This window comes from Aythya ferina (genome assembly GCF_964211825.1).
Source record: "Aythya ferina genome assembly, chromosome: 5".
Classification (NCBI taxonomy): Eukaryota; Metazoa; Chordata; class Aves; order Anseriformes; family Anatidae; genus Aythya; species Aythya ferina.
Window position 1 is genome coordinate 28,692,110 of NC_140301.1, and position 15,589 is coordinate 28,707,698.

Consider the following 15,589-nt stretch of genomic DNA (forward strand, 5'->3'; position numbering starts at 1 on the left):
GGAAGCAGAATTGTTTTTTCAGTAGGAGCTAAACCTTCCATCCACCTTGTTACAGCGTGAAACTCCACCTTTAGGATGTGGCTTCACAGTTGATTTCAAATTGATCTCATTATGACTTTTTGACAAAAGAAGTCGTCCTACTACCTCCCTGTACCAGCCCTGTTTAAAAAAAAAAATTAAAAAAAAAAAAAATCCTGCTCAAAATGACTGGTTTGAAGATGTAGTCATGGAGTTACCAGCATTGACACAAGGAAGATAAATCACATTAGGAGCTGAAATGTGAGTTTGGCTTTCTTATGTAGCTTGGGATGGGGCCCCAAATGCAGGGTTATTAATGAGCTAGTGGGGACTCCACGCAGCTCCCTGCTCATTGTCTGCTCGCAGCAATTTAGGTCTTGACTGGAGCCTCTCTCCTTTGATATTCCACTATCATTGATTTTCCTTTGAACACTGAGTCATTTACTCTAGTCTTCTCCCTGTTAAAGGATGAGCTAATGGGATTATAAAAATATTTTTTTCTGTGATCAGCAGAACAAGTGAAGCCTGGTTTCCTATGGACTTGTCCTGATGTGGCACCGCTGTGTGGATTCTCTGATGTATATTAAGCAGTGTCTGCACATGCTTGATATTTTATCAGTGGCAGTTTTATTAGGGTCTGTTTCATTGACTCAGCTTTGCATTTCACAGAAGTCACGTTTGAAAGCTCTATCTCTTTGTACAAATTTAGATGGAATTGGGCAATGGCTTAAACGTGCCTTTTTTTTGGCAAGGAAAGGCAGGAAGAAAGGGGACCCACAGGCAGAAACGCCAACAGACAGTGTAATTGCATAAGCCTTCTTTCCTTAGGAAATCAGGCTAAAAATGAGTCTTTTGACATCGATCTCTGCAGAGATCTCAGATCAGGTTACAGAGAGACAAAGAAAAGTAAATTTTGCTGTTTACCATGTAAAGGCTTCAGTTACCTGCTGCAACAGATTTCTCGTAAGTAAGGCTAAGCCAGCAGTTGGTGTTTGCTCACTTGGTTACCTTCTCATCTTTGGCAATGTCCCCATCAGGCTTTGGGAACTTTTTTTTTTTTTTTTTTTTTTTTTTTCCAGAGTGCACTCATGCATCAGTTGCTTTCATTTATTTTTAATTTAACCTTTACACTTGAATAAATGGATATGTAGGTAGTAAGACAAGCTGTTAAAGAGACTTGTGGTTTACAGGACTCGGTGTCAGTGATAGCATGAAAAACAAAGGCTTTAGGTGCAGCCAAGGATACAATCTTGTTATTATTGAAAAGCAAGGCTTGGGCATTACATTATATCATATTTTCTCTGTACTGTGTAATAAGTGCTAGGATATTTTATTTTTCCTCTCTTTACACAAAAGTCCTATTACCTTAGAAACTGAAATAAACACTTTGTAAAAGGGAAGACTGGCCTGTTTCACGTTTCTGGGTGGATGTCAGTTTATTACAAATGGATGCGGATATGAATAAACTTTGCAGATTTGTTCAGATTTGGTCACTATTCTGAGCTTGAGTCTCTGACAGAGTGCTTAAAGATGCACTGCCTGCACCCAACAGGGTGGCTGGACCTTGAAGTGCAGTCACAGAGGCTTCTCGGGACTTGGGTATGTGGTCTCTGAAATAAGTCTGTAGTGACCCCAAATGTTATTTTTTCTTCTCCCTTTGGATTAGTTTACAGGTGGATCAGTTGCCTGAATCAGTGCCCCTGTCATTAAGGAAATGCTAGTGCTGGAGCAAGGGAGCAGGGAGCAAGCAGTCAGTCGGGTTTAACGGGAACTGTGGTAAAATCCAAGCAGTGCTCCAGGTCTGTACTTGGTTACAATGACCAAGTAACACAAAGCATTGTACAATTTGGGGGAGGCAGGCGAATGAAGCGAGGGAAGGAGAACATCTCCATCTGGCTGTGGGAGCTCTCAGTTAGAGGCAGGCCACCCCAGCTTTTTCTCCTGTGCACACCCTGCGTTGTGTGATGAGCTCAGAGCCGTAGCCTCCTGCCCTGTGACGTGCATTTCAGCTGTCAGCTGGGTCTGGGGCATTGGATCTGGGATGGAAGGAGAAACTGTGGCCCGGGTATGGCTGTGAGGAAGGAGCACCTCTTCTTGTAGGGGAGAGCGAACAGGAACAAGAGGTGTGTTGCTACAGCATGCAAAGTTGCACTGCTCTGGAAAGCCCGGGGGGTTAATATCAAAGTGGATAAAAATTTATTTGGTGCAGAGCAAGATTGAGGGTCTTTACAGAGAAAAAAAAAAAAAAAAAAGAAAGAAAGATACAGGAGCTGTTACTAAAGCATTTGTGTGTTCAAAACAGACCACTCAATGGAAAACAAACTTTTCCCAACTTGATCCCATCGCCTGTGAGACCTGACGTCTCGCTGCCCTGGGCTGAGCCCCGCTCCTTAGGGTGAGCTGTTGGCTGCTGGAGCTATAGGGGATGGATGGGTCATCCTGCTGAAACCCTGCTCCTCTGGGAGCACCCTGCGGGCGATCCGCCTGCTCAATGCCAGCTCTCCTGGGGAGCCCTTCCTTCCCGCTGTGACAATTACGCTACAAGTGGCCAAGTTAACACCAAAAACATCCATTTTGGAGGCGGCAGCGCCCGGTGCCGGGCTGGAGGCCGACCCGCCGCCCGCCCCGCCTCAGCGGCCCTACAAGATGGCGGCGCCCAGGGGCCGCCGGCTCCTGAGGGGCAGGCTCGGAGCCCGCCGCCCGCCGCCGAGCCCCCGCAGGTAGCGGCGGGGCTGCCCGGTGCGGGGACGGCTGAGACCGAGGCTTGGAGGCTGGGGCCGGCCCGTGGAGCTGCCAGCTCTCTGCTTTCTCCTCGCAGGCCGCGATAAAGCGCCGAGCGGGTGAAGGGAAGGGGATAAGGATGCCCAGGCAGGCGGCGGTGACGGTGGCTGTGGCGACCCTGCTGGGTGTGGCGGTGGGGGGCCTGGCGCTGTGGAGGGCAGCGCGGCGCCGCAGGGGGACAGCGAGCTGCGGGCAGCCGCGAGGGGACGCGGGCAGGGGGCCGGGGGATGAGGCGCTGCTGAAGGCTGAGGATGAGGGTGAGGAGGTGCCTGCCTTCGGCACGCCGCCCGCCTCGTCCTGGGCACACAGGAGCCTCGGTGCGGACATCGTGGTCGTCTCCGAGCAGGAGGAGTGGGAGCGGGTCGAGCCCCTGCTGAAGAAGGAGCTGGAGCAGCGGCCGGTGCTTGGGATCGACTGCGAGTGGGTGAGTGATCGCAGGGCCTCGCCGCCAGGTTGCAAAGCGCAGCAGGGAATCATCGAGGGAGGAGCTGTGCCTCTGCTGGAATGGGCACGGCTCGGCTGGCTATCGAAACCGTGATTATCTATCGTGACACCAGGGAATTATCCATTAGTTTTGATTGTTCTCACGTTTAAGTCTGCTGGCTGTAAATTTTTAGTTCAATACTTGCATTTGTTTGCTGAACTTCTGTGATAAATCTAGTTCTGAACATGCAATGATAATTACACGGCGAAATAGCACCATACGTTTTATATAGTACCTCTTTTCATGTAGTTTACTAAAGTAGTTCAGATTTACAATATTTTAAGTCCATCTGTGTACCAAAGAGTTTCTTCAAATTAATAAACCAGAAGAGGAGGATAATGCTGATAAGAAGATAGACCTCTGTGGGCATACCAGAAAGCAGTATTCATCTGCTGCTTGTATGTTTGCCTGTGTGAGCTCTTGGAACAGACTTTGAGTCATTTATGAAGCTTGTCTTCACCATCATTTTGGCTGGAAGTTTATTCACCCCACATTCATTAGTACAAGCCGCAGTTAAGCAGTGTGCTATAAACACTTTTGTAGTGCTGACGTGGATTAAGGAATGTGTCTGCTTGCTTCTGCCAGCCCAGCTGTGAGGGGCAAGGGTGAAAGGAGGACAATTTCTCTTGTGAGGTTGTAGCAAGAAGTAATTGTGGGACAGTAATACTGTGAAACAAATCACATAATTTGTGCAGGAAAAGCTTTCAATTGCATAGTCTGATAAGTATTTCCTGTCTTTGGTGGGCTGTTTTACAATTTGGTCCAGCTGCAGTACTGCTAGTAACCCAGCTGTGATTTTTACCTTTATTTCAGGTATCTGTGGAGGGAAAAGCAAATCCTGTATCCCTTCTACAAATGGCTTCTTCCAGTGGCTTCTGTGTCCTCATCCGGTTGCCCAGGCTTGTTGCCAGTGGACAGACTATCCCAAAGACCCTGTTGGACATCATGGCAGATAGTGCTGTGTTGAAAGTAGGGGTGGGATGCTGGGAAGATGCTTGCAAGTTACTTCAGGACTATGGTCTTCCAGTCAAAGGGAGCGTGGATCTCCGATATTTAGCCATGAGACAGCGGTAAGTGTCTGAAGACAGAGGCAGCTCTGTTTCTAGTACACCATTTGAGTTTGAAATATTAAAAAGTAATTTGTGTGTGCTGGATGATGTCAGGCAGGTAGGTTTGGTGTTCTTGGGATGGGACACTTTCTTTAGAGCATGGGCAGGCTTGTATTCTGTGGCCTTAAAGGAAATGAAATCATGAATGCTAATTGTGTCAGTTTGTCTTCTCATGTAATACTTGTAAGGGCTTTTCTGAGTATCTTGCCTTGTCTTGTAAGAAGTCCAGGCACAGTGATACAAGATGGTCAGAGAGCTCACAATGTAAACAGATGCTTGAAGACACTGCCTGAAACTATGGGGTAAAAGTGTGAGTGGCACTTAAGTGGAACTGTTAAATTACAGGATTTCTTGAAAAATTGCTAAAAAAAACCAACTAGCTCCAATTTTCTGTTCTAATATCAGTGTTTCCTATTATAGGTTACAGTTGTGATGCTATTTTATCATCCTCTGTTCTTTCTTTAAAAAAAAAAAAAAAGTTTTACTTGGGAATGTTCTTCATATTCAGTCAATGTGCATTGTTAGTGACGTGGGGCATGGATTTGGTGACCTGATGGTGCCTTTTTAGCACTGAGGATGGATTCTTCTTGAGTCATTCCTGGCTCTCATGCTCCTCAGAAAATGTCTCCAGGCTTGTTTATTAAGTGGCTGATGAATCCCTAGGGCAGACAGTCCTTCACTCTATGACAGACCTCTCTATTTCAGAAGCAGGTAGTTCAGAGCCAGATACTTCAGTCTGAGATGTTACCAGCTCCCAGCCTTGCCTGTTTTGCATATTGCAGACACTAGGTAATTACCAAATCTAGGTCGGACATTTTAGTGGAGAGGAGGGTGAGGGCCTGTATGCTGCTTGAGTGGGAGTCGTGCATCGAGTGCGTTGTGTTCTGGCAGAACCAGGTTGTGTGAGGCTGTCTAAATTTGCATGAGTGTTTAGTTTCATTTTTAATATGCCTCTTTTGCTTTCTTTGTTAAAACTGAAGGAAGGATCTACTTCACAACTGCCTTAGCCTTAAGTCCTTAGCTGAAAAAGTCCTGAACTGCCCACTTGACAAGTCTCCTCATATGCGTTGCAGCAACTGGGAGGCAGAAGAACTGACACAACATCAGGTGTGTCTTCCACTTCAACTCTGTGTTTTGGGAAGAAAAGCAAACTTCTTATTAGAGGAGAGGCATTGTAACAGGGAGATCGTGTCCTTCTTTGAGTTCTTCAATAGCTTCTGTGTGACTATGATATGAAGCCCATTTTAGCCTCTGCCTGAGTTTCCCTCCTTTTCCATGAAGACAATTTTCTGTCATTCTCTCTGGATTCTTGACCCTTGTTTTCCTTTAATCCTGGAAGATCTGTAAGGCCAGATCCCTTGAACCAGCGGTTTGTGCACCCAAAGCCGCACTCGTTTGTTTTCTTTCCTCCAATTTATAGCAGTCAGTGCAATATCAGATAAAGACCCTGGAAACCTTGTTCACCATCTTTAGCCTATCATGGTTTCCCTAATTGCTTGTGTTCTTTAGTCATGCTGCAGATGTCTACAAAATCAGTGACCAGTAGAGGGAGTGACAGGATAAATAATCACATTGGACGGTAGTAGGCATTGTGCCAAAAGGGAACAAGGGAAAACAAATCCAGCTTCTGGCTTTACTGAATCTAGTGTTAAAGACTGATGGTGTTTGGGGGAGTGTTTGCTGCTTGCCAGTATCCCAGTGTCTGTGCTTTTCTGCAGGTACTGTATGCTGCTAGGGATGCCCAGATCTCAGTGGCTCTGTTCCTCCATTTGCTGGGATTTGCCTGCCTCCCTGCTGTATCTGACGGTGAAAACTCTGCTGCTACTTGGGAAAAAGTACTGAGCAAATGCCAGGGCTTGGTGGATATTCCATTTAGAGGGAGGAGGAGTGGCAGCGCAGGAGAGAAGAGTGGAGAGGCACGCTCCCCTCAGAAAATAAAGAATCGGAAATCTTCAGCGAATGTCCAGTCCTCTGGCAGTCAGCAAGTGAGAGATCCTCGGAGGCAGAAGCGAAAGCCTCTGGGTGTGGGATATTCTGCAAGGTAAGTTTGTGAGCAAATTTTACTCCTTGCACCACAGGTGAAAAAACTGTGATTGATACTTCCTGCTCTATTTATTAAACAAAGAGGACAATAAGAGCTGAGAAGGGACACAGCACCAAACAGTCATGAGAGCCAGATCCTATTTCTGTTTTCCCAGTTCTTCTCTATTGGAAGTGACAGGGGAACTCGGGTCTGTACTACATAATAGATTGAGGGGAGGTCTTCAGTTTTTACCTTCCCTTACAATATGGAGGCCTTAGCTCAGGAGCAGAGGCCCAGCAGGAGCCAGCTGGCTGTCTGGGTGGCGTTTCCAAACAGCTGAACCCTGTCTCCTCCAGGGACAAGGGGGCAGCTGCACAGAGATTGTCCTGTGAGCAGGATCTGCCTCGTGAGCTGGTTCGTACTGTGCTGTTCCAGGTCACTGTGGTCACAGAGATGTCGGGGGACAGCAGACCTGAAAGCTACCAGGGGTGAGCGGGATTATGTGAGGTGCCAGGGAGCACAGGGAGAACCATCTGTAGCAGCATCAAAGCACTGCGCTTCTCCTTATGCCAGGGAGGGAGGAGGGAATGGCTCTACTTTGCCCTTGCAGAGGCAACTGTTGCTGGATTCAGGATCCCCAGCCAGCAGGCTCTTCTGTGGGACAAATGCTAAATTATTATGGCCTGTTGCTATTGTGAGTTCAGTTGTTTTTAGATTAAACAAGTAGGAGTGATCTCTTTAAGCTCAGCGTAGTGGGAAACACAGAGACCTAGTATATTTGTTTACATTAGGGTGCACTCTAATAAAATCAATCACATGGATGTAGGAACTTGAACACCCTCCTGCCCCACCTTCACCTTTACTTGGGAAGAAAAAGATTCATTTTGGTATTTTTCTCCTCTTTTTTGGCAGTGGAGTTTACAGGATTGGCAGTAGAGTCCTTTGTATTGTAGTCAATAACATAGATTTCACTAGCAATCGTTAACAATACTGTATTGTACACAAAAAGTCCCTTCAGATATATATACTTAAATTTGGAGCCTGTCATACAAAACAGAAGGACTATACTTTATGGGAGGATTAAAATTTAAACACAATTGAATTCCAAACTAAACTGATATCTCCCTATGGTTGCTTGGTTATTAATTTATTGTTTTTAACCACGCTTGATTTCATGAAAGATTTGTAGACCTGCTGTTTCTTGCAGTATCTCCAGCAGTCCAGTTCGGGTAAGGCTGAATGTGATTTCAGAAGTCCTTTTCTATTTTCCTTTCTGTAAGCATGTTTGAATGTTTATTAATTTAGAGTTGGGAAGCACTCGTATTATGATGGTGATTGAGCTCAACTGCTGATGTTTGGTGGGAAGAGATCTCCTGTATCATTATAACTTTTTTTTACTCCCACACATCCCCACTGACATCAGGAGAGACCATTTTGTTAGATTACATGGCCTGTGAATCAGTCTTTTTAGCTGGTAGAGCTCTGCTGAGTGAATGCTCAGTGAATTGAACGAATACTGAGTGAATTTCCAGTACTCCAAGGGTTGTTTTTTTTCCTAATGTTGCTCTTGGATGAATGAAATAATTGCTGTTCACAGTAAATTTTAGAAAAATCATCTTCATAAATCCTTACAACATGGGCTTAGGTAGCTGGTAGCAGATTCCTGAAATGGCTTTGTCTACAGGCTGATAACGCTCCTTCAGCTTGCTTGGAGCTCATCTTTGTTCTTGACTTTTCATTTATTTTTTTCTAATGTAATTTTTTTTTTTTTTTTTTTTTTTTTTTTTTTTTTTTTTTTTTGGAAAACTGTTGTCATTAGTGGTATCTCTTGAAAACTGGGATTCAGAGTTAGCACTTCTGTTGGCATCAGGAGAGCAAAGATACCTTACAGTCAGTTCATGAACTTCAGATACATTTTCAGATGTTCTGCTTCCCTCAGCAGCAGCCTGTGCAGTGCTCAGCAGCGTAAACGATGTCTTTAAGGTCTCCTCTCCCTCCCGTGATTTGGATGAGGCTGCAGGAGTTGCAGTGTGGAACACATCACTGTAGAGAGCTGTTTTTCTGGCATGTTGTTATAGTTTTTGCAATGTTATCCTTGTTTCACAGAAAATCTCCACTGTATGACAACTGCTTCCTGCACGCACCAGATGGACAGCCCCTCTGCACCTGCGATCGCAAGAAGGCTCAGTGGTATCTGGACAAGGGGATCGGAGGTGAGCACACTAACTTCCCTGTTGATATTTAAAATACAGCATTTTTTTCATGTTTCTTTGATAACTGGGCATGCTTTTTTTGCTATCCTTTCTTACTGAAAATTCTGTTAGGATGTCTCCCTTGTTTTAGCATCATTATCCTCGCTTTCAAATACAACATTGTCTTGAATATTCTCTGCTTGCCTGTACTCTTTCAGACCTAGTTAGCACAGACCCGTTCGTTGTGAAGCTGCGGTTTGAGCCTTCAGGACGTCCCGAGTCTCAAGTCGATTATTATCTGACAGTCAAAGAGAACCTGTGTGTTGTGTGTGGCAAACGGGAGTCCTACATCCGGTGAGTTGCTTAGTGGGGTAAGAAAAAGTTGTATCTAATTTAAAAACAAAAATAACAACAAGACTGAAGTCTGCATCTAGTTCAGCATCCAGAAGCGTGGTTAGTGGGCTGAAATATGTGTGTTCACATCCTAGAAGGTCTGTCGCTGTTTGAATACTCTGGTCACGTGTATCTGGGTAAGTTTGACATTGACCAGGTCAGCCTTTCCTCTTACAGAGGGTGGAGGAATTGGTCCTTGGGTAGAACGTTGTGTTGCTGGTTGAATTACAGGGGGCAGTAGTAGCAAACACATACTGTTCTGATGGCATTCTCTTCTGAAAATAAATATGCTATGCCTTCTGGTACTTAATCCTTATATTTTTGGAAGGCTTAGGTGAGCCTGAACTTCATGAGGTTACAAAAGGTGAGCTTTTTGACTTTGCTGCTGTTTAAGTAGCAGGTGTGCTTCTTAAAAAAGAGAAATGTAGAAAACCTGGAGAGAGAAGTACAGGTGAGGGATTTCTGAAACTTCTGTGGTGCATTGAGAATCCTGGCACTGCTGATGTTTGTTTTCCTGCACTTTTATTATTAGTTGTACTTTTGTGGGCCAGGAAGAGGAGAAATCAGGGAGTAGCAGCTCCAGGCAGGTATAATGAGCTGGCTGATTTGTCTTCCCCAGGAAGAACATCGTTCCTCATGAATACCGAAGACACTTCCCCATCCAGATGAAGGACCACAACTCCCATGACGTGCTACTTCTCTGCACGTCCTGCCACGCCGTCTCCAATTACTACGACAACCACCTCAAGCAGCAGCTGGCTGAGGAGTTTGGTGCTCCCATTGGCTCCGAGGAGGGAGTGCGCATGCTGGAGGACCCTCTGCGCAGGCAGGTGCGCTCAGGGGCCCGAGCTCTGCTGAATGCAGACAGCCTGCCTGATCCCCGAAGGGCAGAACTTCTGCAAGGCATCAAGGACTTCTTCAACACAGAAGCGGTGACCCCGGAGATGCTCCAGGAAGCAGCTGCTCTGGAAACCAGGTATAAGAAGCCCAGCAGTAGATGTAACATTTTAGTTGTTTATGTGAGCATGTAAATTCAACAAAAGGGCGTCTGCTCACACAACCTTGGGTAAATATTTATGGAGCAAAACAAAATAAAATCCAGCAGCATTTGCAGAGCTGAGGATCACACATGCTGGCTTTTTACCACTAAGCTTTTTAATGAAAATAAGACCTATTGCTGGTTTCCTTGGGATATGATTGTACCTTCCATAAAATCATGGCGTTAAGGAATTTCTGAATTTGAGACTAGTAGAAGTTGATCTGCACAGGCAAAAAGAGCCCCTAAAACCACAACTTTATCGCCTGCATAAGCCTGCAGAGTGTGGATTTATAGTACTCATACACTTAACTAGAAAGCAGAGAAAGAAGGTAATTGTGCTGTATCCTAAGGCTCTAAACAGACAGTCATACCCTGAACTTCTTATTGTGCACTTGTTCATCCTCTTTTCCCCTCATGCTGGTAGTGGTCTGTGGGTTGCAGCACTTGTTTTCCTCTCTTCATTTCTCTTCCAGCAATCTCCTTCTGTTCTTGCTCATCCCTCTTCTTTACTATTTGCTGCTTCCTTTTGAAGGATGGATCGGGGAGGGAGACTGAAGGACAATCATACCAGAAGTCTCCTGTCTTTAAGCCTCCCCAAATACCTGTTCTTAACTAGTATCTGATCTTTGTCTGCATGAAGACAGTATTTTCTCCTTGTTAAACTCGTTGTTGCTTGTGATGTGCCTATGTAACATCTCAGTGCCTATCCAGGCAGGGAATCCAATGGCAGGGTCAGAGCTCTGGAATATCGTGTGGTTCTTGCCTTGAGAAGTTGGCAGTCTGTCTCCTGAGGAGCTTGTAATGGGCCTTGAGAGCTTTATTTAGTATTGTTATAAAAGAATTCACTCAACTCATTTCAAAGATGCCAGCTTTCCGGTGTAGCTGTGTTCCAGAAAGCAGCCTGGCCTTGAAGCAAGCCTTAGAAGTTTCTCTCCCAGCTCCCCTCCTGGTTAGCTTACACCATGTGGCTGTAATTAAACCGCACAACTGAAATCATGTTCAGTGCCTTGCTGTTTCCTGCAGACAGGTCAGGAGTCTGACAGTGGGCTTGTGTGAAAATAAACTCTGCTTTTGTCCTGGCAGGATCTGCAATGAGAGCTACATGCCGCACGGACTGAAGGTGGTGCAGTGCTTTGCCAAAGGAGGCCTGCGCTCCCTGATGCAGTTGGAGAGACGCTGGCGGCAGCACTTCTTGGACAGCATGCAGCCCAAATACCTCCCAGAGCAGTGGTCAGTGGACCATAACCACACAAAGCTGATCCGAAAGTACGGGGAGGATCTTCAGATCGAGCTGTCATGAAAGTCACTTCCTGGACTCTAGATAGGATCTAATGGACATACGTAACCGAAGGTGGAAGGACTGTTTTTATTTCTGTTTCTCCACTAACACCTGAGCCTGGGTTTGTGAACAGGCAGCAGTGGGTCTGCCAGATTTGGCATTTATAAGGAGCTAAATCCATTGACTTGAATTTTATCAGGTGGTTTGGAATCTTTAATCCTAGACTCACTGATTAGTTCAGTGCAAGAACGATATACTAAGGGAGTTATCCTTGTCTAGTTGACTATTGGGAGTTATTTTCTACCCCAGGGATGTCTGGTGCCTCCAGGCCATCTCTTTTAGCACAGAGCACAATATGTACACGTTTCCAGGTTTTCTGAGAGATGTATATATACACCTTGGCTGCACCTCAAGAATCTCCTGATAAAAATCTTTTTTTGCTTTCAGTGCAGTTGTACTCACACGAGTTCTTCTCAGAGAAGACTACCCACTAGAGAGATTCCTTATTTGGAAGTAGCAAATAATTTACCTTTATTTTTATTTTTCTTTTCAGATTCTGAGCTGTATCAGCATTCCCGATAGGCCTCACTGTCCTGGTGCTTGAGGAGAAGATTGGCATTGTGGCAGTGCCCATGTCAAGTTTTTAAACAGCTTCCAGCAGCTCAGAGTCTGTTTAGAAATAAATAAATAAATAGAGATTTACCGATTCTACTTGTTTATCCTGAGTAGCTCTCAGCAGGTACCTTTTCACATCAGAGTGAAATGCAGCCAGGTGTCTTAAAAGGGATGAGAAGAAACAAATTTTATTAAAAACCAGCATCTTTTAAGAGGTCAGATCATGTGTGGCAGGAAACTGGAAAATCTGGTGTTCCGTTCCTGGATTTGACTTGTGTGGTGGTGAGCAGGTCATACTCTCTCCATGCCTGTCTCTAAAATGGGACTAATAATACTTACCTATCTCACAAGGGTGTTGTGAGGATTGATTAATTAAGATTTTTGTAAAATGCTTTAAAAACATGAGCCAGTGTGTGCTGATTATTATTGTTTTTAAAATTGTGCTTCTGTCTTGACTTTTCATAAATAGACATGTTTTTTGCCTGGTGTTAGACCCTAGCTAAAATACAACTTTTTAAAAGTACATACCCATTTCTGTGAAATCACTTTTGATGATTTTGATTGCATGAGATGATTGTGCTTCTCCTGAATGAAACTATGCTCAACTTCTATAAGCCTCTGCGGAGAAGTTTTGCTAAGACTCTTACCGTGCTTCACGCTGCTGCGTATAGCACAGTTGACCCATATTTCATAATAACCTTTGGGCAGAATGCCATTGGGCTTGCTGTGATTGTGGTGGAAAGTCTCCTCTATCAGATTATTTGAGAAATTTCCCAGGCCAGGGGTTGAAAAACGCATTTGTAGCAGAGCCTGTTTGAGATGCGTAGGAGCCATGGAGAAATTGTGCGTTAATGTCATCCCAGAGGAGCTGCAGAAGCAGTCCGATCAAAAGGAATCAAAGGTTTGTGATAAATAGTACTTATCACTGAGCCACAAACAAGACCATTTTCATTATAAGGGCAATTTTATGTCTTTCTTGCACCATTGACAGGTCTTGACAAAAACTGATGAAGCCGATGTGTTCTGTCACTGTGCTCTTTCACACAGCTGATTGTAATCTCAGCAAGAACTTCCTGTCTACAGCAGGAGCTTGGATGTAACTACTTCTTGCCAAAGCATTTTGAACATGTGTTCAGGTGGTGTTATCTCCTGTATTTATAGCAGGTCAGTGTGGTGAGAGCTCTTTGCATGGTTCTGAAAACCCTTTTCAGCCATCAGGAGTACAAACTGTCCCTCTCACTTCTTTGCTCTGTTTTTCTCCCTTTGTTCTGATGCATGGACTCCTTATAAAGCTGTCCTTGTTTACAGGAACCCAAAGGTGCCAACAGGGCTGTTGTCTTTTTTGTTTACTGAGAAAAGAAAATGATGTTGAGAAAGGAATTAGACTAAGGGTCCTCTAAACTTAAGGAGTTGGTGGTATTGCTAAAGAACTTTTTTTTTTTTTTTTTTGGTCAAATCACTTGTTTAGAAATAGGAGTTTGCAAGGAAAACTTCCTTCATAAGTATTTTCTTAGCTAATATTCTTCATTGTTAATTGAAAGATAGCCTTAACTTGCATGATTTTAAGTCAACCTGAAAGAGGGGGGAAATGGTATATTTATTGTGTAGAAAATGATTATTTTTATATGATTGTGATTTAATATGTTTTTGCCTTTTAATAGAATATGCTTGCTTTTTCTGGTCAATAAGTCTTGCGTGTGGTTATCAAGAACACTTGCTGGTTTACAGGGTAGTAGCAGTTCTACGGGCAGGGTCAGAATGTACTGATTACTTGCATTATTCTCAGAGTACACTGCTTCCTCCTTGTAGAGTTGCTCGGGCTCTGGAATGCATAGTGGTCAGAGGCAAAACCAGCCTACAGATTAAAAATCTACATATGTCTTCATTGTTACATTCAGTAAAAATCTGCTCTTTTACCAGACTTAACCATCAGTCAAGCTCTTTTTTTCCTTTTTTGCATGCCTGTTTTTTCTCTCATGTCCCTGTGTCTCACTCTGTCCTTGTGAGTCCATCATCTGGATTTCCTTTGCCAGTGCCTTTCCCAGCTGACCTCCCAGGTACCAGGATACTGTACTTCTCAGCAATGTAATGGCAAGTTTGCTCAGGAAGAATTGAATTGTTCTGAGGTGGATTCAGGTACTGTCCTTGCCCTGATTACGTTGGTCAGTCGTGTCGGCTGCCTCTTTTAAAATAAATCTTAGGTTTGGCTCAACCTGAGGACTCACCTAGGTTGCCCCTAGCATCTTACCTATGGTAGGACTCTCCTGCAATAAACAGTGCCTCCATTCTTCCTGTGGAGGCAGAGCTCTCTGTGGGCTGGCTTTCACAACAAAGGATTTTTCTTTCAGTCACTTGTCACTTCATGCTTGTGAGTTTGCCCAAGGTACGCTGCCAGAGATGGGGAGAGAATGTTTCCTTTTCACCTGGCACTTGCTGCTACCTGCCTCGGAGCGATTTGTGCAGGTTAGTGGGGAGCATCCTCCAGTTGCTGTGGTCCTCAAAACCTGCCTTGGGTTATGAATTCCCTGCAGCTTTTGCCTCAATCCTTTCCATTTCAGGCATTTTGTCCTTGTGAAGTGGATGTGCTTGGGGTGCCTCTGAGATTCCCTCTGTTCCATGTGAGACCTGAGGAAGGCTTGAAAGAAAGTCAGCAAAGCAAAGAGTTAAGGACAGTCAGCCTGCAGTCCTCTTCCCCTTGTTCTTACAGCTGCACAGGCTTACACAAGAAATTTTGCCACTCCAGAGGATAATGACAAAATAACTTCAATTTTTGTAATGCTGCTGTGAAGCCTTGAGGTAAGATTTTTTTGCTGCCCTAGCAGCTATGGTTTACTCAGTACTTTTCTAAGAATATGACTGGGTTCATGTTTCCAGAGATGCTCCTCTGGAGCTGGAGCAACAACAGCACTGGTAGTATGTTAGCTAGCCTTCCTGCATGGGATATAAACTGACTTCTGTCCTCCCAAATACTACAGTTTGCATTTTTTTTGGCTTTGCAGCAATTTTGGCATGATTACATGGTGCACCAAGTACCGGGTGAGCAGAATTTTCGATAGTCTGGTGGTTGAGATGCAGTGAGTGCTGCACTTGTGAACAGTCCACACACGACACATTAATTATTCTGTAGACAGACATGGCATTTGGAGTGCCTTGATTTCCCTCCTTTGACAGTCTTTAAAGGTCTCAGCTGTCACATCCCATGACCGACAGGGACTGAAGACAACATACCCCCGTGGGCTTCTTGCATTTGGTGGTCCTTAATGCCAGGCATGCAAAGCCATCTTCCTGTTGCATTGCTCTTGCTCTGGCTCCCTAGGGAGTATCTCAGCTCTGCACTGTCTGTAACAGTTTTTGTTTTGTGTCATTCCCCACCACCACCACCCGTGAAAAGTACCTCAGTGCCCAGCTTCTGTGCCTAGGTGCCTTTGGGGAGCTGGGACCTTTGCACATGCAGAGGGAGCCTCTCTAATAAGGAGTCACCACCAGCCCTTGCCACTGTGCAGTGTGATTAGAGGCACCTCCAGTCTGAACCAGTAGGTCAGTTTCCATCACTTACTCTTTGGTCACCTCCTCCTTTCACGTTGTTTTGGAGAAGGGGGGAGGCAGTTTAAGATGAGCGCAAAGACAGCATCCTGCTTCCTCTGGGAGCTTTTAGG

The 15,589-nt window shown here is 44.8% G+C and overlaps 1 protein-coding gene across 1 annotated transcript; it reads left to right on the forward strand.

The window, feature by feature from the left end:
* Positions 1-2,471: 2,471 nt before the first annotated feature.
* Positions 2,472-13,854, forward strand: EXD2 (exonuclease 3'-5' domain containing 2). The gene is made up of 8 exons (XM_084520028.1): positions 2,472-3,223; positions 4,097-4,353; positions 5,373-5,499; positions 6,111-6,433; positions 8,522-8,628; positions 8,826-8,961; positions 9,620-9,976; positions 11,123-13,854. Exons 1-8 carry the CDS (start codon positions 2,879-2,881, stop codon positions 11,337-11,339), a joined length of 1,869 nt encoding a protein of 622 aa, XP_084376154.1. The 5' UTR covers positions 2,472-2,878; the 3' UTR covers positions 11,340-13,854.
* The last annotated feature ends 1,735 nt before the right edge of the window (positions 13,855-15,589 follow it).